Raw genomic sequence first — 23,870 nt, forward strand, 5'->3', positions numbered from 1 at the left:
GGAGGTGGGTCTAAAGTAACACAAATGGCATCATTTTAGCTCTGCCCCCTTCCCACAGACCTGCGTGAGAGTGAAAGTCCAGTCCCGCCCCTAAAGTGGTATGTGCATCTCCTCTACATGCTTCTCCTGGAGAGGAGACTTTAAAAGTATGGGTAGGGGTGGCTTCTGGTGCCAATTTATCAAGCTTTTTGACCCATAAATCATGTAGAAACAGCAATTTACACATTTGCCTTCTGCTAAGTAATGCAGGATACCGCAGTCCACTTTTTTTTCAATGGGATCTGCAGTCCGGGGATCTGGGGCGCCCACACCGCACAACCGGCACCCGTATGTTTGAATTACTCACCCTTCCGAAGTCCAGCGCTGGGCTGTCTTGCCGGAGAAAACACCTGAAAAATGGCCGCAGAGGCCATTTTTTCTGTGTTCTGCGCATGCGCACTAGGGAAATAACCTAGTGCAACCTGCGCATGCGCTGTAGACTCCGGGCACACTCTAGTGCCCAGAGTTTACAAGTGCTGCGGCACTGAGCGTGTCCGCCGCCGCAGAGAGAGGAGGGGGCCCGGACAGAGAGTGCACACGGGCCCCTTCCTCTGTAGAAACGCCCCTGCCTGCCATACACTTTTTACTCCAGAGTTTTGACTATAAAATGATTAGAATAATACATAGAAAATATTTATATTATTTTCTTTAAATTTTACTTAGAATTTTTATAGTCAAATCTCTGGAGTATACCTACGTATGACAGGAAAGGCTCTGCCTCACCGCACGTCACTGGCATTAACGCATACTGCAATGCGACCATGAACGCAAATATCGCACCCAGATCGCATTGCAAATGCAATTATTGATACATCGGTCCCAAAACAACAATCCATAAAATGATGCATAAACCGCAGTTCCTACATACTTTTCTTAAAAATTGCTTGATAAACATGTCCCACAATGCTGTTAATCTCTCATTAGGGAACAACTAATTATACTTGAACTTAAACCTCACTCTCCCTTTAAAAGGCGTTCTCAGGGAGGGTAGCTCTTGCTCCCGCCAGTGTGATTGGTAGGCACAGAGCCGTTCCGGCAGTGTACAGTGCTGCTACTATCCTGCTTCCTCTCTCAGACCGGGTTGTTGTTGCTGCTGACATGATGCAGTCAGGTTCTGGCGGTTCTCAGTCTGAGGGAGGAGGAGACGACCCTGCGGCTCCGGCTGAGTCAGCCAGCGGTGTTCTGGGCAGCCTTCACCAGCTGCACCGCCTGCTTGGCTCCGGGGATCCCGGGCTGTCATGCGATGCGGCTTTCGGCCTCCTGCGCAGCCTGGGAGAGGAGTGTGTGGTGAGCTCGCAGGGGAGCAGTTTGCAAGGTGTGTGTGACCGGGGACGTAACACAGTACTATTATACTGCAGTAGCGATTTACTAATAAACCCAAGTGTTACTGATCAGTGTGATTAAGCAGGGAGCTAAACGCTTGTCTCATGTTTTTTTTTTTTCTTCTGTCCTCCTGTATAGAATAAGGGAAGTTTTACTCACGTAACAATTAAACAATGTGTATTTCTCCTTTGGACTCTGGTAATTCACACAGGTGGATTTATCTACAAAACAGGTGTCCGGCCATTCTGTATGAGGCATGTTCTGTATGAACCTGTGTCATTAACTCCTGCAGACTATTACCAACCGTGTGGTTCTTTTTTTATTTACCAATGAGATACAGACAATAGTGTATTACATGCTATAAATCGCAGGTTCTCAAACTCTGTCAGTGCATGTTTTCCAGGTCTCCTCACAGAATCACAAGTGAAATAATTAGCTCCACCAGTGGAACTTTTAAAATGTGTTGCTGAGTAATGACTACGCCTGTGCACCTGCTAGGTAACCTGGAAAATGTGAACTGTGTGGGGGGGGTCCTGAGGACCGAGTGAGAACCTCTGCTATAAATTAATATCACTTTTAAATTGTGATTGCAGTCCCCATTATTATCAATGGGGACTACGTTCTGACTCCTATGTAATAAAGTACAAAAAGCCAAGCTTAAGTTTACAAACTACTGTAAGCCTACGGAGGCTCCAGTGGCAGATCCAGGTGAGATACCTGCTTACCCCGGAGAAGTCTTTGACTTCTGGAAAGGCTTCTCCATAATGCCGGGGATTTAATTCGCAGGGACAGCTGTTACTGCAATCGCTGTTCTTGCGAGTTCCCTGTTGTACATAGTGGGGATATTTTCATTAAAAATGAAAATATCCTTAGGCGAAATGAATAGATTATAATAGAGGCTGGTCCGTGGTTATATATACATAGACCCCTTAATCTTGATATTGAAAAATCACAATATTTACCCAAAGTATTTATTTTGTTACAATGCCTTGTTGCTAATAATATTATAATGTTCTTTATGCACTGTCATTAAAATCTTGGTGTAAAAAATACATATCCTATTTTTCATTCAGACCTGAATACATCCTTGGTCTTCTCTAAAGAGTTTGGGTTGCTTGTGTTCATCCGCAATTCCCTCAACAGTGAAGAAGTAAGTCACTTTAACATCATCCACCTCGATTTGTTACTAATACCTCTTTTCCACCAAAAACCCGGGTCCGACCAAGGTTTTCAGACATTGTTCCAACCCAGGTCAGACACCGTTTACACAGCACTATCGATCTGCGTTATTCTCAGGTCAACCCCATTCACATTGAACCTGGGTCTGCCCTGCTAAACTTGTGAGGTCATAAAAAGTGGGAGGTGACTGCTCCACAACCACCAATCCGCTCATTTTAGGCATGACCCAGGTTGGATGATCCAAGTTGCGCAGTTTACACTGCACCGTTACCCAGGTCCATCCTGGGTCCGACCCTGGTAGCTACCGGGGTTGGATTGCTGGGTCACTTGACCCGGGTTATTTTTAAGGGACCCTTTTACACTGAGCTGCGACCTGGGTAGACCCAGCAGAAACCCAGGTTTTTGCTCTGGTGTAAAAGGGGTATAAAGTACATCATCTGCGTCACAGGGCGGATCTATAATGTTCTCACCAGATGCTTTTATCACATTTCCTCCAACATGACCCCTTCCACTAGGTACAAATGCTCTGCTCCAGGACTTTTCACTTAACTTAAGATTGCCATCACCTTTGTTTAAATACAGTTCTCATCAATTATCTAGAGCAACATAGGTGACAGCAATCATAAATTAAGTGGGAAGTTCCAGAACAGTGCATGTTGTTCCTGCTGGTAGGGGTTATGATGGAGGGTCTGCTCTCATAGGCCCCCATTTATTGATGATCGCAATTGCAATGCGATCTGGGCATGACATTACCGCCCATGATGGCATTGCAATATGTGATCATAGCGCTTGGATGTATCATCCAGCACATGCAGGGACATGGGCTCTGAAAGGAGGCCGGAGAGCTGCCGTGGCTGCTGTGCCTGCGCAGTCACGAAAACTGCACATGCACGGCCGCCATTGCCTGGGAGGGTTCCGCAGAAACCTTTCACCGGTTTATAATGTGCGGTGTAGCCCATAGCTACAGTGCCTAGCACCACCGTCATATGGCGTTAGCTGCAGGGGCCAATATCCGGAATGCATCGTATCCCCCATAGAAAACTATGGGGGATGCTGCTGCCAGTGGATAACGGAGATGCCTGCTGCGGTGCCTTTTTCATACATCCGGGGGAAACTTAATATTTGTGGTTAACCGGTTAAACCTCAAATATACAATGATAAATGGGCATCTATTACCCATCTTAAAGAGTTCTGTGGGGCAGCATGGACTAATGTGGCTATAGTAATTGGGTGTTTTTAACCAGATGAGCACCAAGACCATTAGCTTCACGTTGCTTGACAACTGGTACGGAAATGCCAACACTACCTGTAATTCCTGTAGGACTCTCTATGCTCAAATAATTTCTGAATCGTGTAATTCATACCTAACTGGTTTTACCCACCCGCACCCTTGTCCAAGCAGGCTGGCACTGTTTCTGGACATTAATGCTTATGCAGCCTTTATTACTTTACTGTTACTAAACTACAAGTGGTAGCATGTACTATTGTAAACAGAGACTTGTAGAACATCAGGAAGACCACATATTCTCCACCTTTATGGTAAATATTATTCCTGAATAACAACCTTGTGTGCAGCCATCAACACCATCTCTGCCTTGCGACTGGAGGCATTTAATTATGTTTTGGCGGCCACTTTGCATTGCTTGTATTTCTAGGAAGCCCCATGTGTGATTGTTTATGCTAAAGGAATCCCGAGTGGCAGGTATTATCGGAATCTCCTCCTGGTCAGCGAGTACACATGGGACTTCTGGTACAGAAATGGTACACCATAAAACAAATGTAGACCGTGCTATAGCTGACAATTTACCAGTAAATTACTCTTGAATAATCACAAGCAGGCTTCTCTGTATCATGTAACAATTTATTATACAGAAATTCTAAAAAATGTAAACATGTAGATAAAATGTATCAAATATTGTTAATCCCAATAAAATATATTGTAACTATTTTTGAATATGGATATTAGCAACATATAATCACAGTGCTTCCTATCCAATTAACCCTTCTCATCAGCAGATTCAAACTTTTAAATCACCACACTGCTATTAACTTGTCCAGACTGATTATCCCCCCCAAAAATGTTTTCTCCTTAATTGTAGATATATATACTGCAGATTAGATTTGTTTGGAATTCCTCAGTTACTCCATTGGATATCTTTCCAGTAAATGTCCAGTTTGTTAATACAGGCTGGGGCTTGTAGTGCGCCAGTTCAGCAACACTCCACAGAGTTTAATTAGCTGTGTATTATGTTCATATGTATAAATATCAAGAGTCTATTGTCAATTATGGTATTTATAAATGACCAATATGATAATATATCTTTCCCAGTTGGGTCGTGGATTTAATTTATAGATGCCCGTTGTGCACCGGGCCCCCGCAGCAAATAGAATGGTTAGCTCACCTTCCTTGTGAGATTACAGCTGTGGGTCCCAGTGTGCTGCGTTCCGGCTCTGTGTCTCAGCTGGTAACGCTGTACAAGGATTGCGGACAGCCGCCCAGCGTGTGTAAAATTCTGGGTGAATAACTTAATGGTTACTGCTTCCGCCTTCTGGAGTCACTGGTACACAGCCTATTGATGTTAGAGGGCTACCACTGGGTGATGCAAATGAATCGCTGATTGTAATAGAGGGATAGGTTATTTTCAAGGTAGTTAGGTGAATAAGGGTATCACAATCAATTGGGATACCCTTACTCGCCTATCGACAGGTATACTCTTGTTCACCTAACTACCTTGGAAATAACCTATCCCTCTATTACAAGGACGTGGTGAGCGATGCCTTACATTGTGGTGCCGAAGTGGAGAACAGTGTGCATTTTAGCTGGGTGAGAATATCCGTAGCCCTGATTATGTGAAAACTGTTTATATATGGACTGGACACGGTGATTCCTAGCTGTACATGTTCCCTACGGCAGTTGGGTCTAGAACATCGATCTGCAGCATTCCCATGCTACATGCTATACACCTGCATTTACTACACGTTTCCTCCTATTAAACGAGCAGTGTGAAGATATATATACGTGATCATAAATACTGGGACATACTCTATCTATTTTTATTGCAAAGTGTCTCTGATACATTGGAACAAGGAACAAATACAATTAGATTACATGTGCACAGAAAAGACACATTCTGTGAGAGTGTTACTTTGTATTAAGTTTTGATTATAGCTACTATATTTGTGCAATATTGTTGTGATGTTGCTTATGTTTTTATTGAAATGAGGGATTAATTGTCCCCTTTTGTTATTGCAGATTTAATAAATAATTATTAAACGGAGAGTTGCATTTTGTATGTAGTCTTTATTGGAGTTTAGGCCCACTACTACATTTGTTATAATTATTTGGCACATCTTCACCATTAGGAGGGACGGCAGACAGAATTTTGTCCGCAATTGAATTAGAATTTATGGGGGTACTTATAGCCCCCTTTTGCATCTACCCATGCTGTGTCATGGTTTTTTTCTAATGTGCCTTAATTCTAATTTTAGTTTCGAGATTGTCGAGAAGAAGTATTCAAATTCCTGTGTGCTTTTCTTGAGAAAATAGACAGAAAAGTCCAACCTTATGCTTTAGATATCAAGGTAAGATTTATCCATTTTCAAACACTGCAAAACAAACTTTGTAGGGCCGTGCCCTATCTCCTTCATGGGCGCTGAAGTCAGTTAGCTTTCTCCTGCTGTGCCTTCATTTTATTTGTTTATTCCAAACAACACTTGGTTATCTAGAATCACATGATTGGTTCACCATTCTACAATTTAGAATAATGTATATCTTGCCCGTCTATCATCTTGCTGTCCCTCATGCACTGCTGCACTCAGCTACTTGAACTGTGCAGTGACAGTATTGCTTAGGGTCTATGACAAAAGTGTCAGTGGGAGGGGGCAGTGGTTAACTCCGCTTACTTGCAGATTAGAGCAGAAGATAGGATAGGTATAGCAATTGGTCAGTTGGCACTTGCAGCAAGGCATCAGGACATTAAGGGGCTGACATTCCAGCAAGCACTTGGTGGTGAGCCTGACCCTTGGCTGCTACAGAGTTCTGTTTGAGAGGAAGACGCTAGGGGGATTGTGAAGTGCACTTCTTGTGCTCTTGACAATGCCATGGGTAAGTAGAAATTGTTTTAATTTGCACAAATTACATTGTATATTGCTGTCCAGTAGTGTCTTTGGCTGTGTCTCCCCCACACTTGGAGAGACCTGCTTTTGGAGGGTATTAAATATATATAAATAGGTTCACCTGTATGAATGCAAAGGGTTAACTAGGTAAGGTCCATAACTGTAATATTTGCTTTAATGAATTGTATATGAAATAAGCTCCTGAATGGATGGAGAAAATATATTAGAATTATAAAAGTGCCCAGGTATTAAATAGGGATGAAGGGGTTTATTAAATCAGTACAAATATTTGATTATCAATTCATTTCTTTAGAAGAGTGGACGTTTAGATTGGTAACCGGATGGAAGATCTACAGTGTCTAGTCATTTTCAAAAATTTTCAACTCACGGCACACCGAACACAATTTTAAAATTTGCAAAGGCACACCATCAGTCCACCCACTGGAAAAAATAAGTTATGTTATAACATACCTTCGTTAACTCTTTTTCTTCGACGTCCATATGTTGGGGTATGTGGTTGGAGTGATCCAGGCACCAAATGGTTAAAACAAGCTCTCAGCTCCCAGGATACACTGGGTCTTCCCCACATATACCCCGGCTACAGGCAGTCATACAAAGCCCAAGCAGGAGAAGGCAAAAGATAGGAAGGAAGAACCTTTGTTCTCTAGACCATTCTCTAACAGAAGAGGCAAATCAGAGATACAAAAGATTACCCAATAACACCAGGTGTGTTAGGGTGGGTGTCCTATAGACCTCAAAGAAAAAGAGTTAACGAAGGTATGTTATACCATAACTCTTATTTTCTTCTTTGGGGTCCATGGGGTCCACAGCAAATACGTTGGGGATGTCCCAAAGCAGTTCCCCTAAGGGCGGGGACGCTCCCGTTTCTTAGTAGAAAGGAGAATCCTACGCCCGAAGGAAGCATCCTGAAAGGCAAAGTGTCAAATGCATAGAACTTGACAAAGGTGTAGACGGAAGACCATATGGCTGCCTTGCATAATTGTTCCGCAGAGGCACCCCAGCGAGCCACCCACGAAGGTCCCACTGACCGTGTAGAATGTGCAGTTACCGAGTCTGGCACCACCAGATCGGCCTGAGTGTATGCCTGAGAAATTGCCAAACGAAGCCATCTTGCCAGAGTCTGCTTATTGGCTGGCCAGCCACGCTTATGACAGCCATACAGCACAAAAAGAGAATCGGACTTCCTCAAGCTGTTGGTGCGATCCACATACATACGTAGCGCACTGGCAATATCCAGAGAAGCCTCACCTACCGAAAGGCCTGAAGTCTGAAAAGCTTGGACCACAATTTCTTAATTTATATGAAAACGCGATACCACTCTAGGAAGGTATCCCGTTTTAGTACGCAGTACCGCTCTATCCTGACGGAATATCAAAAACGGAGAGCGGACAGAAAGAGCTGCCAAGTCAGATACCCTATGGGCAGAGGTGATAGCAAGAAGAAAAACTGTCTTTGCTGCCAACCACTTGAGGTCTACTGATTTCAGGGGTTGAAATGGGGGAGCCTGTAAAGCCCTGAGAACTAATGTCAAATCCCACGGGGCTACCGGGGGAACAAAGGGAGGCTGAACCCTTAGAACACCCTGAAAAAATGTCCTTACATCAGGCAGCGGGGCGATCTTCCGCTGAAACCAAACCGAAAGCTGAACTCTCAGGGACGCCAGACGGAGACCCCGCTCTAAACCAGTCTGTAGAAAAAGCACTCGAGAGACCCTAAACACTTTAGGGTCATATCTTCTCAGTTCACACCACTGAAAAAATGAGTGCCAAATTCTATAATAAATGCGGGCAGAGGAAGGTTTTCATGTACTCAGCATTGTCTGTATTACAGAATCAGAAAAAACCCTTGTCTTTAAGACTGAGGCCTCAAGAGCCATGCCGTCAAAGACAGACGAGGGAGATCCGAATACAAGCAAGGACCCTGTATTAACAGGTCCGGCCTTAGCGGGAAAGGCCACGGAGTGTCTATACAGAGACTCTGTAGATCAGTGAACCAATGGCGTCTGGGCCACGCAGGAGCTATCAGTATTAACGTACCGCTTTCCTGCTTGACCGTCCTGATGATCCTGGGAAGGCGGAAACAGATACGCTAGTCTGAAATTCCACCTCACTGCCAGAGCGTCTACAAATTCGGCCATCGGATCCCTGGTCCTGGACCTGTACCTGGGCACCCTGTGGTTGTGCCTTGAGGCTATTAGGTCTATTTATGGAAGACCCCATCTGTCCACCAGGCTCTGAAATACCTCTGGATGAAGAGTCCACTCTCCGGCGTTTATATCCTGCCGACTCGGGAAGTCCACTTCCCCTTTTAGGACCCATGGTATGAACACTGCTGATATTGCCGCAAGGTGACATTCTGCCCAGACGAGAATTTTTGATACTTCTGCCATGGCCCCCCGACTCCATGTGCCTCCCTGATGATTGAGGTAGGCTATTGTGTTGACATTGTCGGATTGTACCTGTACAGGCCTGCCCTTCAGTATTCCCCGAGCCTGCACTAACGCTCTGAATACTGCCCTCAGTTCTAGGACATTTATGGACAGAAGACTCTCTGCCTTCGTTCATCTTCCTTGAAAAGTGTGCTGACCTGTCACCGGCCAAAGCCGTGAAGACTGGCATCAGTCATGAGGTATGTCCAATCTGGAATCCAAAATGGGCGACCCTGGTTGAGATGGCACGCCCGCAACCACCACGACAGGGACAACCGAACCTCTGGTGAGAGACTGATCATCTGAGATTTTATTGAACGGTACTCCCCGAGCAAGAGGATCAAATGCTGCAATGGTCTGGAGTGAAATTGGGCATATTCCACCATGCTGAAGGTGGACACCATTGATCCCAGCACCCGCATTGCTGACTGCCCAGACACCAGCCTGTTGTGAAGCAGTCTGCGTATCCGCAACTGAAGGGCCGCAATTTTGTCCTCAGGCAGATATATTCTCTGCGCCAAGGAGTACAGGCATGCCCCCAAACGTACCATCTGCTGCACTGGCAGAAGTGATGACTTCTTCCAATTTATAATCCAGCCGTGACTGTAGACAGGAAAACTGTCAGTCCGAGATGATGCTGCGACTCCTGTGGAGACTGCCCAAGTAACAGGAGATCGTCCAGGTATGGCAGAATTCTGATGCCCTGGCGCCTGAAACATGCCATCATTACTGCCATAACCTTGGTAAATACCCAAGGGGCTGTTGATAAACTAAAGTGTCTTTGCCCCACAGCAAACCGCAGAAACTGTTGGTGGGATGGTGTAATTGGTATATGCAGATAAGCATCCTGGATATCCAAGAATCCCATGAAATCCCCGGCTCCATTGCCAACACAATCGACTGCAGCATTTCCATACGAAACCTGGGCACCTGAAAAATTGTTGAGCCCCCTTAGATTCAAAATAGGCCGGTAGGACCCATTTGGTATCTGAATCAAGAATAGGTTGGAATAATAACCTTTCCGTAATTGATTCCCTGAAACCGGGATAATCACGCCTGACATTAGCAGGGATTGTATAGCCTGTTGGAGGGCCAAGGCTTTTGCAGAACCTACTGCCTGAGTTATGCAAAAGCACCTCTGAGGAGGACTTCTCCAGAATGTCAGGGCATATCCCTGGGAGACTGCTTCCCGAACCCAGGCGTCTGTCGTGAGATGCCAGGTGTCTGAAAACTGAAGAAGTCCTCCTCCTACCCTGGGATCCCACATGGGGAAGCCCGCCCCATCAGGCCGCAGGCTTATCCTGGGACCTTGAAGCCGGACGTTTGTTTGGCCAGGGTTTCTTAGATAATGTTTTTTTGCTAGAAGTGGTTCTAGATGAGGACTGACCTCTAACCTTGCTCTGTGGCCGAAACTTCCGAAAGGATGACCCTTTAGGTCTGGCAACCGATGCTGAGGGTAGACCAGCTGTTTTAGACGCTGCCACAATAGCCACAATCTTGTCCAGTTCCGTGCCAAACAGAATACCTCCCGTAAACGGAAGGGATTCTAAGGCCTTCTTGGACCCTGCATCTGCCTTCCAAACCCTTAACCACAGGGCTCTGCGCGCCACAATCGAGACAGCCGATGCTTTAGAGGATAAATATACTGGCATCCAATGCTGCCTCTTCCAAATAGGAAGCAACCTCCTTTTTTTTAATTTCAATAAATTTTTATTTATTTTTATAAACCATACAAACAAAAAATTAAACTGACATTGCTGAATTGTTGTAAATACAATATATTGTATTAAATTGACAGTTGTCAATTCAGAATAAAGTTATATATTCTTTTTCAAAGATTACATGGACGTGGCCTCTTACTTTGTTATATTTAAACATCAACATAAAATATATAGAAAGAGGGAAAAAGGAGGACCAATCCTGACCAATTGCAGTTATCTCGATCTAGCAAACCTCAAATACTTGTTTTTTTTTTTAATTTTTTGAATCACAGTAAAACATTAGACATAGAAAAAATGTATTATATCAGATATATAACAATTATCAGCAAGCCTCATTAAACAGTTACTAGTCACCGACAGACTATTAATTGGTATGACGGGCATGTGTCGATTCAAGCCACCTAGACCATATTTTAAGGGATTTATTTTCTGACTTTCTGGCTATAAATACATATTTTTCGTGTGAAACTACCTTGTTTACTAGTGATAGCCATGTGTTAATATTCGGGCCACTAGGTGCCATACATTCCCTCGCTATGCACACTTTAGCAAGCATGCACATGTTGTTTACAAATATTTTAGGGTATTTACCAATAGAATCATCCTCAGTGTTAGCCAGAACGCATGATACCGGGGTGAGGACATCTTGTGGTATACCTGTATCTGATATAATGCGACATACTTTTTACCAAAAAGTGTTTATCTGTGGACATTGCCACATAAGGTGCCAGAAATTTCCCTCCATTGAGTTACATTTGGGGCAATGCGTGTTTGCCCTACCCCCAATTGCGTATAACCTGGCAGGTGTCATATACACTCTATGAAGTATAAATAACTGTATCTGTTGAAATCGAGCAGATACTGTGGCAGTGCGCGGACTGGCCAAGGCTATTTGCCACGCCTCGTCAGTAATTGCACCAACATCATTGACCCTGTTTTGTCTAATATGAGCTAGATCAAATGAGTGATGCCCATCCAATAGTTTATTATATAAAATAGAGATCAGGCGGCGAGAACCTGTAGACTTCATCAGTAATTTAAGCGGTGAGTCACGGAGAAGTTGAGGGGCCCCTCTGAATTGAGCATTAAGTGCGTGCCTAAATTGAAGGAATCTGTAAAAATACTCACCAGGGACTTTAAACTCATCTTGAATTTGCTGAAAAGATTTCAGATATCCCTCTCGATATAGCTGCCCAACAGATGTCACTCCCCATTTTCCCCACACTTCCCCAACTTGTAATTCAGAAAGCTCAGTAAATGTCCTTGAGTGAGCCAACGGAGTATCCGGATCTAATCCCTCCGCCTTTAAAATCCGCGAGGTCAATCTCCAAATCATGACAGCTTGTTTAAACGGGAATTTTGACAACTACCAAACTATCGCTAAGGAGTATTTGAACCGGAGACAAACCCGTGCCGCTCCCAGCCATAATGTAGTTTAGTATTGAATCTGCCTGTATTACTTGAAACCACTCCCATAAGTGTGCCAGTTGCGTGACATAGTAGTATAATTTAAATGAGGGCAATGCCAAACCACCTGATTCTCTTCGTCTAGTCAATGTGTCAGTTTTAATTCAAACTCTCCCACCAGACCACATTAAAGAGGAAAGCAGGCCATCAATCTGTTTAAATATTCGCTGTGGAATATATATTGGGGAATGGTGTAGAACATACAATAATTTGGGCTGTACGACCATTTTAACTATGTTTACCCGGCCTGTCACAGTGAGTGGTAATTTGCCCCAAGCAGAGACTCGAGTTTTAATAAACTCCAGCTGGGGATTAATATTAAGGGCCAGATAACGTGAAGGATCCTTTGCAATCCAGATTCCAAGGTATTTAAAAGAATTAACCCAATTTAGCGAGAAGCGTTGCAGTGGATCAGTTGGGCCAGGATCTACAAACGGGAGCACGAAGGATTTGTCCCAATTCACACATAGACCGGAGTATCTACCGAATGTATCAATAGTACTCAAAACATACGGTATGGAAACTGCATATTTCTAAATGAACAATAGAATATCGTCTGCGTATAGCGCAATCTTATCTACTTTAGTTCCCATGGTAAGTCCTAATATATGAGGGCAAGCTCTAATTTTTCACGCCAAGGGTTCAATGGCAAGGGCGAACAACATAGGAGACAGGACAGCCTTGCCTAGTACCACGAAACTGTGAGGAGACATATCCATTTACCGCAACTCTTGCCACTGGAGCCGAGTACAATAATTTAACCCATTTTATAAATCCCGGACCAATTCCAAATCCCTCTAGTGTCTCCAATAAGTATTCCCACTCCACTGAATCAAACGCCTTAGCGGCGTCAAGGGACATTATAACAGATTTTGAGTCATCACTTTGGGGCATTTGCAAATGGGTGAACAGGCGTCTGAGGTTAATGGCAGTTGATTTGCCAGACATGAAGCCCGTTTGATCCGGGTGAATTAATTGTAGTATAACTTTGTTAATTCTAGTAGCTAGAATTTTTGCTATTATCTTTACATCAGTAGGTAGTAATGATATGGGCCTGTACGAATCTGTACGTGAAGCATCTTTACCAGGCTTGGGTAAAACAATTATAAGAGCTTCTGACATTGAGCAAGGGAGTTTGTTATATTCAAATATTTGATTAAAAAGTTTAAGCAGGCAGGGCAGGTAAAAGGCTTTGTGTGTCACAGTTGGTGCTAGTGAGTTACCTGTATCAGGTGATGAGCTGGAATCACTGGAGGCCGACTGGACTGGAACCATGGGTAACATGAATAGCTCTTTTAATGTAAGGAGTGTGTAGCAGTGAGAACTGCCTTTGGTGGTGAGTGACTGGAACTGGAAACTTGAGACGTTGGAATGAGACCAGAAGGAACTTGGAGGGACCGGACTGGGACCGGCAGGTAGGCTGACTGAGCTGGTCAGGGTACCAGCAGATGAGCGTGCAGATGGATGGTAGCTCGGAAGCTACATGGTGCAGCTAATGAGCCGTGAGGTGAGTGGACTTGGAGGAACCGGACTGGGACAGGCAGGAAGGCTGACTGAGCTGGTCGGGTTACTAGTAGATGGGCTTGCAGACGGATGGTAGCGTGGAAGCTACTTGTTGTGGCTTGGGAAGCCGTGGGTAGCTGGGTGGCTACGTGGAGCGGCTGGATAGCCATGGGTAGACGCTGGTAGCTGGGTGGCTACTTGGAGCGGCTTGGGAGCTGTTGGTGAGAGATGGTAGCGTGGAAGCTACTTGGTGCAGCCTGGGAGTCGTGTGGAGAAACTGGTAGCGTGGAAGCTACGTGGAGCGGCCTGGGAGCCGTAGGTGAGAGATGGTAGCGTGGAAGCTACTTGGTGCGACCTGGGAGCCGTGGGTGAGAGATGGTAGCGTGGAAGCTACTTGGTGCGGCCTGGGAGCTGTGTGGAGAAACTGGTAGCGTGGAAGCTACGTGGAGCGGCCTGGGAGCCATAGGTGAGAGATGGTAGCGTGGAAGCTACTTGGTGTTGCCTCGGAGCCGTGGGTAAGAGATGGTAGCGTGGAAGCTACATGGAGCGGCCTGGGAGCCGTGTGGAGAAGCTGGTAGCGTGGATAGCTGAACGCAGCAGGCTTACGGATAGCACTTGTCTAGGAACCAGCAGGAGCCTGGGACATACTGGTACTCAGAGGTACAGCTATAGCACAAGTTGTACACCACGGGGCATAACGAGATGTTCAAGCGCTGAGTGCTATTAGAGGAGGATTTATATACCTAGAGTCTGGCAGCGATTGGTGGATACATACAGGTGGTCTGGCAGTGGCATTCAGAGTGGAGCAAGGCACAACATGCAGAGGGAGTAATCATCTCTGCAGCCCTTGAGAATCAGGACCACACCTGTGATTCCAATTAAGACTAGCAATGCTCACAGACAGGGCAGAGTCCAGGTGATTAATCAGTGTGGGGAGGAAAGCAGTCTGCACACACAGGGTTGTCACAGCCAGCATGATTCAGCCAGAGCAGATCTCCCAGGGGAACTACAAACACAGATCCATGGAGCAGCTGGCAGAGGTAAGTCTCAAAAGGTAAAAACTAGCCAGGATTGTGACAGTACCCCCCCTCTTCATGGGTGGACTCTGAACACCCAAACAAATACATAGGAGAACACGAAAAAATTAGACACCCCGGAAACTGAAGAACTTTCTTCCAAACATGACATTACAGGAGCTTCAAACATAGGGACACCATCTCTTTTGAAACATCTCTTTAGACGTCTTCTAAATTCGTACATTTATTGGGATACCAGGAGTGGAAATTCTTCAAAGGGGATGATTCAAGACCTTCGTCGATTCTTCTTTCTGGTGCGAGAACGTTTTGTGCCAGCCAACGAACATGGGACCTCTGGTAACTCCCGTGGAAATATATGACTGGAAAGGACCAGGGTCAAATGACAGATGGTTTTCAGGGAATGGAGAATTATCATATGCAGGATCGAGTTCAGACTCCGAGTCAGTATCTAAAGGTAAAATGGAAGGTTTAGTAGGACTTGACCAATGATAGGACTCCTGGGAGGAACTAAGCAAAATATAACCATTTTTGATGGTTTTCTGGGAGGTACCGCAGTATGAAGAGGACAAGGAGGTGGAGGCACATCTCATGTTGAGGGATGCCGATTCTATAGCACCACTCTCCTTGGATGCTTCGAATTCAGCACGTTGGCCCTTGAAAACTTGACCTAGTTTGGATTTCATGGAAGTGGAGGATTCAGCAGAGGATGATTCCTTAGTAGAACCAACAGACTGCTTAGACTGATTTTCAGAACTGAGAATTTCACTAGAATTTCGTTTGACAGGTTTAAGAGCAAACTCTTTAATAAGAGCTTCACTGAAAGTTTTTATACTTAGTAGCTCAGGATCTTTTGACTCGATGAAAGGGTTGGCCCAGTCCAATGCCTTACCTCTAAAGGAAGCGAAAAGGTATTTAGTAAAGTTGGTAGGAGTGATACCACAAGTTGGGTCTGCTTCCATGATTGCAGCATAATGCTTCAGTAATGCAAAGTATTGCGACAAGTCCCCATCGAAGTATATGCATCCTGGAGTATCCGATGAAGTTTGTGTGTTCGAGGATTGTGACGTTGATAGCTGTTCGGTACTTGGACTAACTACAGGAACTGGAAGGAGTCCTGAGGAGCCAGAGACAGCAGCTTCAACAATCGAGGCTGGAGAACAGACTACAGGAACTGTCATCCTCTGGAACGATATTTTCAGGAGATGCTGAACAGGAGCCATGATCAGGATTAGTAGTACATGACACTTCTCCCTGGGAACTGGAACCTGGAATCCACTCCTGGGGCATGAGACTTGAGACCACCTCCTGGGGTGCGATACTTGAGGCCCCTTGCTGGGGTGCGAGACTTGAGACCCCCTCCTGGGGTGCGAGACCTGAGACCCCCTCCTGGGGTGCGAGACCTGAGACCCCCTCCTGGGGTGCGAGACCTGAGACCCCCTCCTGGGGCGCGAGACCTGAGACCCCCTCCTGGGGCGCGAGACCTGAGACCCCCTCCTGGGGCGCGAGACCTGAGACCCCCTCCTGGGGCGCGAGACCTGAGACCCCCTCCTGGGGCGCGAGACCTGAGACCCCCTCCTGGGGCGCGAGACCTGAGACCCCCTCCTGGGGCGCGAGACCTGAGACCCCCTCCTGGGGCGCGAGACCGGAGGCCTCCTCCTGGGGCATAATTCTTGTAACCCTCTCCTGGGGTGAGAGATTTAAGGTCCCCTCCTGGAGTACAGAACTTGACACTCCGTGTTGGAGTATGGGACCCAAAATCCCCTTCTGGGGAAGCTGACTCGACTTTTCCTTTTGGGGTATGGAACATGAACCCCCCTTTTGGGATGCGAGGACAGAAACTTCCTCCTGGGGTGAGTGACTCAAAACCCCTTCTTGGGTTACGAGACTTGAGGACCCTCCTGGGGTTGAGACTCTGGAGACCCCTCCTGGGGTTACCAACTGGAGTCCCCTACCAGAGCAGGCAGAATCCGGGCTGGGACCGGAACAGGCAGAATCCGGGCTGGGACCGGAACAGGCAGAATCCGGGCTGGGATCGGAACAGGCAGAATCCGGGCTGGGATCGGAACAGGCAGAATCCGGGACGGGACCGGAACAGGCAGAATCCGGGACGGGACCGGAACAGGCATTGAGACGTTGACACATTGTTATACTGCTGGAATTGCAAAGGGGACAGCCTTTGATAAAGTGGTCAGAAGCTCCACAATAGCGACAGAGATGTAAATCTTTACGCCGCTGTTGTTCAGCCACATAGAGCTTGGAGCGCGGTAACTTCGATGTCTCACTTTACTTGGCATGGAAGAATCTTTGGTTCTTAGAGATTCCAAGACAGAGTTTTTAGTTGAGACAGAGGTAGCTCTAAGAAATTCAGGAATGTTCTGAAAGATTTTGTTGAGTTGAGCCTGTAGCTGTTCCAGGAGTTGATGGAAAGTAGTTAGGGGTTCAGGTAAGATTTGGGTATCATCTAGCCGGTTAGTCAGAATTTGCAGAAGCTGTAGTACTTGATGCTGTACCGTCTCCTGTGAATCCAAACGAGTGATTAGGTTACGGAAAGCACTTGATCCAGGATTAGGTGCTTGATCCGCCACCATCGTTAGGCTTGAACATACTGTCACAGTTGGTGCTAGTGAGTTACCTGTATCAGGTGATGAACTGGAATCACTGGAGGCCGGCTGGACTGGAACCATGGGTAACATGAATAGCTCTTTTAATGTAAGGAGTGGGTAGCAGTGAGAACTGCCTTTGGTGGTGAGTGACTGGAACTGGAAACTTGAGACGTTGGAAAGAGACCAGAAGGAACTTGGAGGGACCGGACTGGGACTGGCAGGTAGGCTGACTGAGCTGGTCAGGGTACCAGCAGATGAGCTTGCAGATGGATGGTAGCTCGGAAGCTACTTGGTGCAGCTAATGAGCCGTGAGGTGAGTGGACTTGGAGGAACTGGACTGGGACCGGCAGGAAGGCTGACTGAGCTGGTCGGGTTACTAGTAGATGGGCTTGCAGACGGATGGTAGCGTGGCAGCTACTTGTTGTGGCTTGGGAAGCCATGGGTAGACGTTGGTAGCTGGGTGGCTACGTGGAGCAGCTGGATAGCCGCGGGTAGACGCTGGTAGCTGGGTGGCTACGTGGAGCGGCTGGATAGCCTTGGGTAGACACTGGTAGCTGGGTAGCTACGTGGTGCAGCTGGATAGCCATGGCTAGACGCTGGTAGCTGGGTGGCTACTTGGTGCGGCCTGGGAGCCGTGGGTGAGAGATGGTAGTGTGGAAGCTACTTGGTGCGGCCTGGGAGCCGTGTGGAGAAACTGGTAGCGTGGAAGCTACGTGGAGCGGCCTGGGAGCCATAGGTGAGAGATGGTAGCGTGGAAGCTACTTGGTGCGGCCTGGGAGCCGTGGGTGAGAGATGGTAGCGTGGAAGCTACTTGGTGCGGCCTGGGAGCCGTGTGGAGAAACTGGTAGCGTGGAAGTTACGTGGAGCGGCCTGGGAGCCGTAGGTGAGAGATGGTAGCGTGGAAGCTACTTGGTGCGGTCTGGGAGCCGTGGGTGAGTGATGGTAGCGTGGAAGCTACGTGGAGTGGCCTGGGAGCCGTGTGGAGAAGCTGGCAGCGTGGATAGCTGAACGCAGCAGGCTTGCGGATAGCACTGGTCTAGGAACCAGCAGGAGCCTGGGACATACTGGTACTCAGAGGTACAGCTATAGCACATAAGTGGACGTAACGAGATGTTCAAGCACTGAGTGCTATTAGAGGAGGATCTATATACCTAGAGTCTGGCAGCGATTGGTGGATACAGACAGGTGGTCTGGCAGTGGCATTCAGAGTGGAGCAAGGCACAACATGCAGAGGGAGTAATCATCTCTGCAGCCCTTGAGAATCAGGACCACACCTGTGATTCCAATTAAGACTAGCAATGCTCACAGACAGGGCAGAGTCCAGGTGATTAATCAGTGTGGGGAGGAGAGCAGTCTGCACACACAGGGTTGTCACAGCCAGCATGATTCAGCCAGACCAGATCTCCCAGGGGAACTACAAACACAGATCCATGGAGCAGCTGGCAGAGGTAAGTCCCAAAAGGTAAAAACTAGCCAGGATTGTGACATTGTTTCTTTTTTTTTTTTTTTTTATAAACTCTTTGTATTGAGCAAATCACATAAGAACAGTACAGTCCAAAAAACAAAAATAAAATACAGCACATAACTTTTATAATAGGAACTGTACTATTTCAGAACAATAATATAATATAATAGCAGATTTTCTCAGTATAGTAAAAGAAAGAATATAGAAGCAAGAAAAGTATCTTGCTGCAACGGTGTGGCAATCCGTTTAAAAATAGACGAGAAACAAAAAAGAATAAAGAGATAAAAGGAAAAGAAAAAACTTTAAGAAAGACAAAGGAGAATAAGAGGAGAGAAGGATGGGTGGACTCTATATAGGATCACTCTCTTTTAATCTAGATATAGTAGAAAAAAAAAGAAAACCATAAATGGAAAATTTAATTGTTGAATGGAGAGGAAATATTTTGGTATGTCAGCCAAAGGGACCATGTTTTTTCAAAAGTTTTGGATGTATTATGTAATAAAGCGGTCATGTATTCCATCTTGTATATATACCAAATACGTGATAATATTGCCTGCATTGGAGAGGGATGAGGGTTTTTCCAGTCCGCTGCAATTTGGCAGGTCATAGCAGATACTATATGTCGGAATAGCTTATTCTGAAATCGGGATAGAGAGGGTAAATTTAAGGGAAGTAGAAAATGCTGAGGATCAGAGGGGATCGTGATCTCAAAGAGGCGCGAGAAAAGATCGAAAACCTCCTGCCATATACTAGCCAGTTTGGGACAAGTCCACCAGATGTGCAAAAAATTGCCCTCGCCACCACAACCCCTCCAGCATCTATCTGAAGCATCGGGAAACATTACTCGTAGCCGCGATGGTACATAGTACCATCTATATAGCAATTTATAGATATTTTCCTTGATTTTGACGCAAATAGAACTGGCGGCAGCGTTGTCCCAGATCTCTGTCCAATCCTCAGCATCTATAGAGTGCCCCAAATCTCGTTCCCACGCCAACTCATGAGAATCCCGATTGGAGCTTACTTCATCCCCTAGTAAGGAATAAATAGTAGAAATAAGACCCTTAGTGGAAGGTCGTCTCCAACATATAGACTCAAAAGAAGTCAAAGGTCTGCTAATCAGAATCGAGCTAATTTTGGAGTGGAAGTGTCTAATTTGTAAGAACCGGAAAAAATCTTTCGGTGGAATTGCTACTCTATCCCGGATTTCAGAAAATTGTGGGAAATTAGTATCTATAGTTATATCATTTACATAATAGATATTACCCGATGCCCAGGCAGTAAAAGACGATTTGCATAAACCAGGAGGAAAAGATGGATTGTGAAGTAATGGTATCAAAGGGGACGGGGCTGGAGCTAATTTAAAACATCTATTGGTTAAATCCCAAATTGCTAAAGAACGGGAAATTACAGGGTGGGAAGAAACTGTCCGGGGGCGATGAATCTTAGGTAACCATAAGAGGGGGGATACAGTAGCCAGTCCCAGCTCCTCGGCCTCGATAACAACCCAGACCTTCCCCGCATTGAAGTTACACCACTGAGCACAATGAGAGAGCTGCGCAGCATAGTAATATTTTTTAAAATCAGGAATACCCAAACCCCCACCCCTGGAGGGCCGCTGAAGCAACTTTAGTCTGATCCGCAGGCGTTTCCGGTTCCATATGACATATGAGGTTTGGTACTGAAGAAATTTGAAGACGTATGGAGGGATGTAAATCGGAAGGGTCTGAAATAGATACAAGAGCCGAGGGAGAACGCTCATCTTAACTGAATGTATTCTACCTATCCAAGAAATAAAATAATTGGACCATTCATGCAAATCAGACCTAATACAATCTAGAAGGCGGGGAAAATTTGCCTGAAACAGATGATGATGATGATGATGAGTTAAAAAAACACCAAGATATTTGATTTTTTTATGCCAAGTACAAGGGAGCATGGCCTCTAGGGTTTGCTTTAGGGTAGCAGGGATATAGAAATCGAGAACTTCAGTCTTGGTAACATTAATTGTATAACCCAAGTGTTGGGAATATGAGTTTATTTCCTCTAAAAGTGAATTTAGGGATTGGGCTGGATCAGTGAGGGAAACTAAAATATCGTCGGCATGTAATGCGATTTTATATTCAGAAGGGCCAGTGGATACTCCTGAGATAGCTCTATTACAACGGATCCTTGCCGCCAGGGGCTCCATAATAAGAGCAAATATTAAGGGGGAGAGGGGACAACCCTGCCGAGTACCGTTAGTGATCCCAAAACTGGAGGAGTAAACACCATTAACCGAAACCCGTGCTGTGGGGTGTTGAATCGTCAGTATTAACCTTTATTATATTCCTGCCTATAAACCTCTAAGATTCACCTGCCTAGAACCTCTAAGACAAAACCTTCCTATAACCTCTAAACATAACGCTAATTGCGTACGCAGTATAACCGCAAATAAAGACAGGAGTGGAATCTGTGGTTCCAACGCACAAGTATTATTCAGGTAAAAGTACAGTCAGTTACACGCAATCTATACATACACAAGTTAGGCGTAAAAGGAAATAATACAGACCCAAGTACATACATACGCTGCGCCTCTGGACCCAGAGATAGACCTCAGACTAGATATCCTCAGTACACCCAAAATTCAGCATGAACTGGAAAACCAGTATTCGAACACATGTATTTATTCCCCCCAGACTGAAGCAGGACAAAGGGAAAACTTCCTGCTGATCTCATTGGTTCCCAGAGGAGAAGCATATGTTACGGCACATTTAACAGGTTGTTTCAAATAGACTTTCCCTGCCTCCCAACAACAGGGGTCTTTCTAGTAACGCCTCCTGTAACATTCCATCAGCTAAACATTTTGTTGCTTGTAAGTTCTGCGATCCGTAACTTGAGTTTGCATGATGCGATCTCTCCACCGATAACACCGGGATGCTGTAAAAAATGTACGCATCAGAACGAAGCCAAACACACCTTGCTTATCATGTATAATACCTTAGTTATCAAAAACCTCTATTTCTTAGCATTTAAACTAACTTAACCAACTTGAATCATACATTTTGATGCTAATGGAACCTTGTGTGCGAATATGTAGTGTGTGAGTGTTCGGGGTTTGATATAAGGACGCTAGTTAATTTGGGGCAGATGTGTGTGCATAAAACTACTTTTTCAGCGGTTTCATACTAAGTCTCATGCATTCGCTAATATGCGATTATTTAATAGCGCCCTTGTGAGTATAATTGTGCGTATGAAAAATGGTGAAAGAAGCGATCGCATAGTGCTAATAAAAATATCGCCACATGTACTATATTGTGAGTTCACCTAAAATGGCGCTTAGGTGGCCATTCGCAAAATGGCATCTTGCGATCGCATTTCTAAAATGGAGTCTTGCGGCCATTCGCAAGATGGCGTCGCTGCGATTAAATTTTAAACTGAACTTGTCTCAGCCAATTATTCAGCTTCGACAGGGGGAACGGTAAAGTGCCACAACGCCATCTAAAAATTTGCCTGAAAATCCCATTTTGTCTAGGACAGCAAATATGAAGGGCCAGGAAATACGGTCGAAGGCTTTCTCCGCGTCTAGAGCTAAAATCAGGGAAGGAAGTTTTCCTTTTATGAATAGAATGTATCAGATCAATGGCGCGTCTGGTGTTGTCCGATGCCTGACGTCCAGGTATAAACCCGACCTGATCCGGATGTATCAAATAAGAAAGCAAAGGAGCTAACCGAGTCGCTAGGATTTTAGCATAAATTTTCAGGTCGACGTTTAATAATGAAATCGGTCTATAGTTAATACAATGAGTAGGATCACGATCAGGTTTAGGAATCGCCACAATGTCGGCCCGAGTTGTATCAGGAACAAAAGAAGCGCCTTCCAAGATATCATTAAATAAAGATGTAAGATGTGGGGCAAGTTCTTTTGTAAACAGTTTATAATATTGGGCTGTAAACCCATCGGGCCCGGGGCGGCAGAGGAACGCATTGATCTAATAGCAGCTATTGTCTCTTCATCTGAAATACGGTCATTGAGAGTAGATAATTGGGATTCTGAGAGACTGGGTAGGGAAGTAGAGGACAAATATGAGCGCACTCCCTCGGCTCCAGCAAAAGTGGGGTAGGAAGTCTGATAAATTATAAAGGGAACTATAAAAGGTGCGAAATTCCTCAGCCATAACTGCAAGGTCATAGATAAGAGAACCATAGGACGGAGAGTGTAATTTGTCTATCGCACCTGATGCTTGTCTGCGACGCAGTTTATTGGCTAATAAAGAATCGATTTTGTCAGATTTATCATAAAAGCGTTGACGAAGTTTTTGCAAGATAAGCGCGGCGCGACAGAAGGGCATTAAGCTGACCTTGTAGTTTCTCAATTTGGGTTAGCACAGAGATGCTAGGGGATGCCTTATGTTGAATCAATAGCACTGAAATTTGTGACTCAAGGGAATGGATTTCCTGTGCTGCCGCTTTCCTAACCGCTGAGGTTTTAGAAATGAGAAAACCCCGTATCGTAGCCTTATGGGCTTCCCAGAGGATACCAGAGGTAATATCAGGAGAGGTATTCTCCTCAAACTAGCGGGTCACCGCCAATTTTATTTCTAGCAGAGCGGAGGGATGTTGTAAAAGGGAGTCATTAAGACGCCAGTTACACTTCCCACGAGGAGAACGCTGTACATCTAAAAGAATATAGACACCTGCATGATCTGTCCATGTAAAGGGGGAAATACCTGCTTCCGTAACCAGAGAGGTGATAGCGGAGGAAATGTGGATCATATCTATCCTGGGATAATGTTGGTGTGGAGCTGAAAAATGAGTAAAGTCCTTAATGTGAGGATGTTTAAGACGCCAGGAATCACAAAGGCCATAGTGTTTAAGGGAAGCCAGGAGAGTACGAGAAGCTCTAGGAAGAGGCATCCCGGAGGAGTGTGAAGGTGTGTTAGATCTATCTAACAGGGGGTCAATAATGGTATTGAAATCCCCACACAA

At 45.5% G+C, this 23,870-nt stretch overlaps 1 protein-coding gene across 1 annotated transcript in view; it reads left to right on the forward strand.

Annotated features, from left to right (window-relative positions):
- Nucleotides 1-1,137: 1,137 nt before the first annotated feature.
- Nucleotides 1,138-23,870, forward strand: part of PRKDC (protein kinase, DNA-activated, catalytic subunit) — a 418,309-nt gene continuing 395,576 nt past the window's right edge. The window contains exons 1-3 of the mRNA XM_088469547.1: nt 1,138-1,354; nt 2,436-2,512; nt 6,031-6,123. Coding sequence (XP_088325673.1) covers nt 1,138-1,354; nt 2,436-2,512; nt 6,031-6,123 — 387 coding nt within the window. The remainder of the gene's footprint in view (nt 1,355-2,435; nt 2,513-6,030; nt 6,124-23,870) is intronic.

Source organism: Taudactylus pleione, unplaced genomic scaffold, assembly GCF_031769625.1.
Source record: "Taudactylus pleione unplaced genomic scaffold, aTauple2 ptg000093l, whole genome shotgun sequence".
NCBI classification, from domain to species: Eukaryota; Metazoa; Chordata; class Amphibia; order Anura; family Myobatrachidae; genus Taudactylus; species Taudactylus pleione.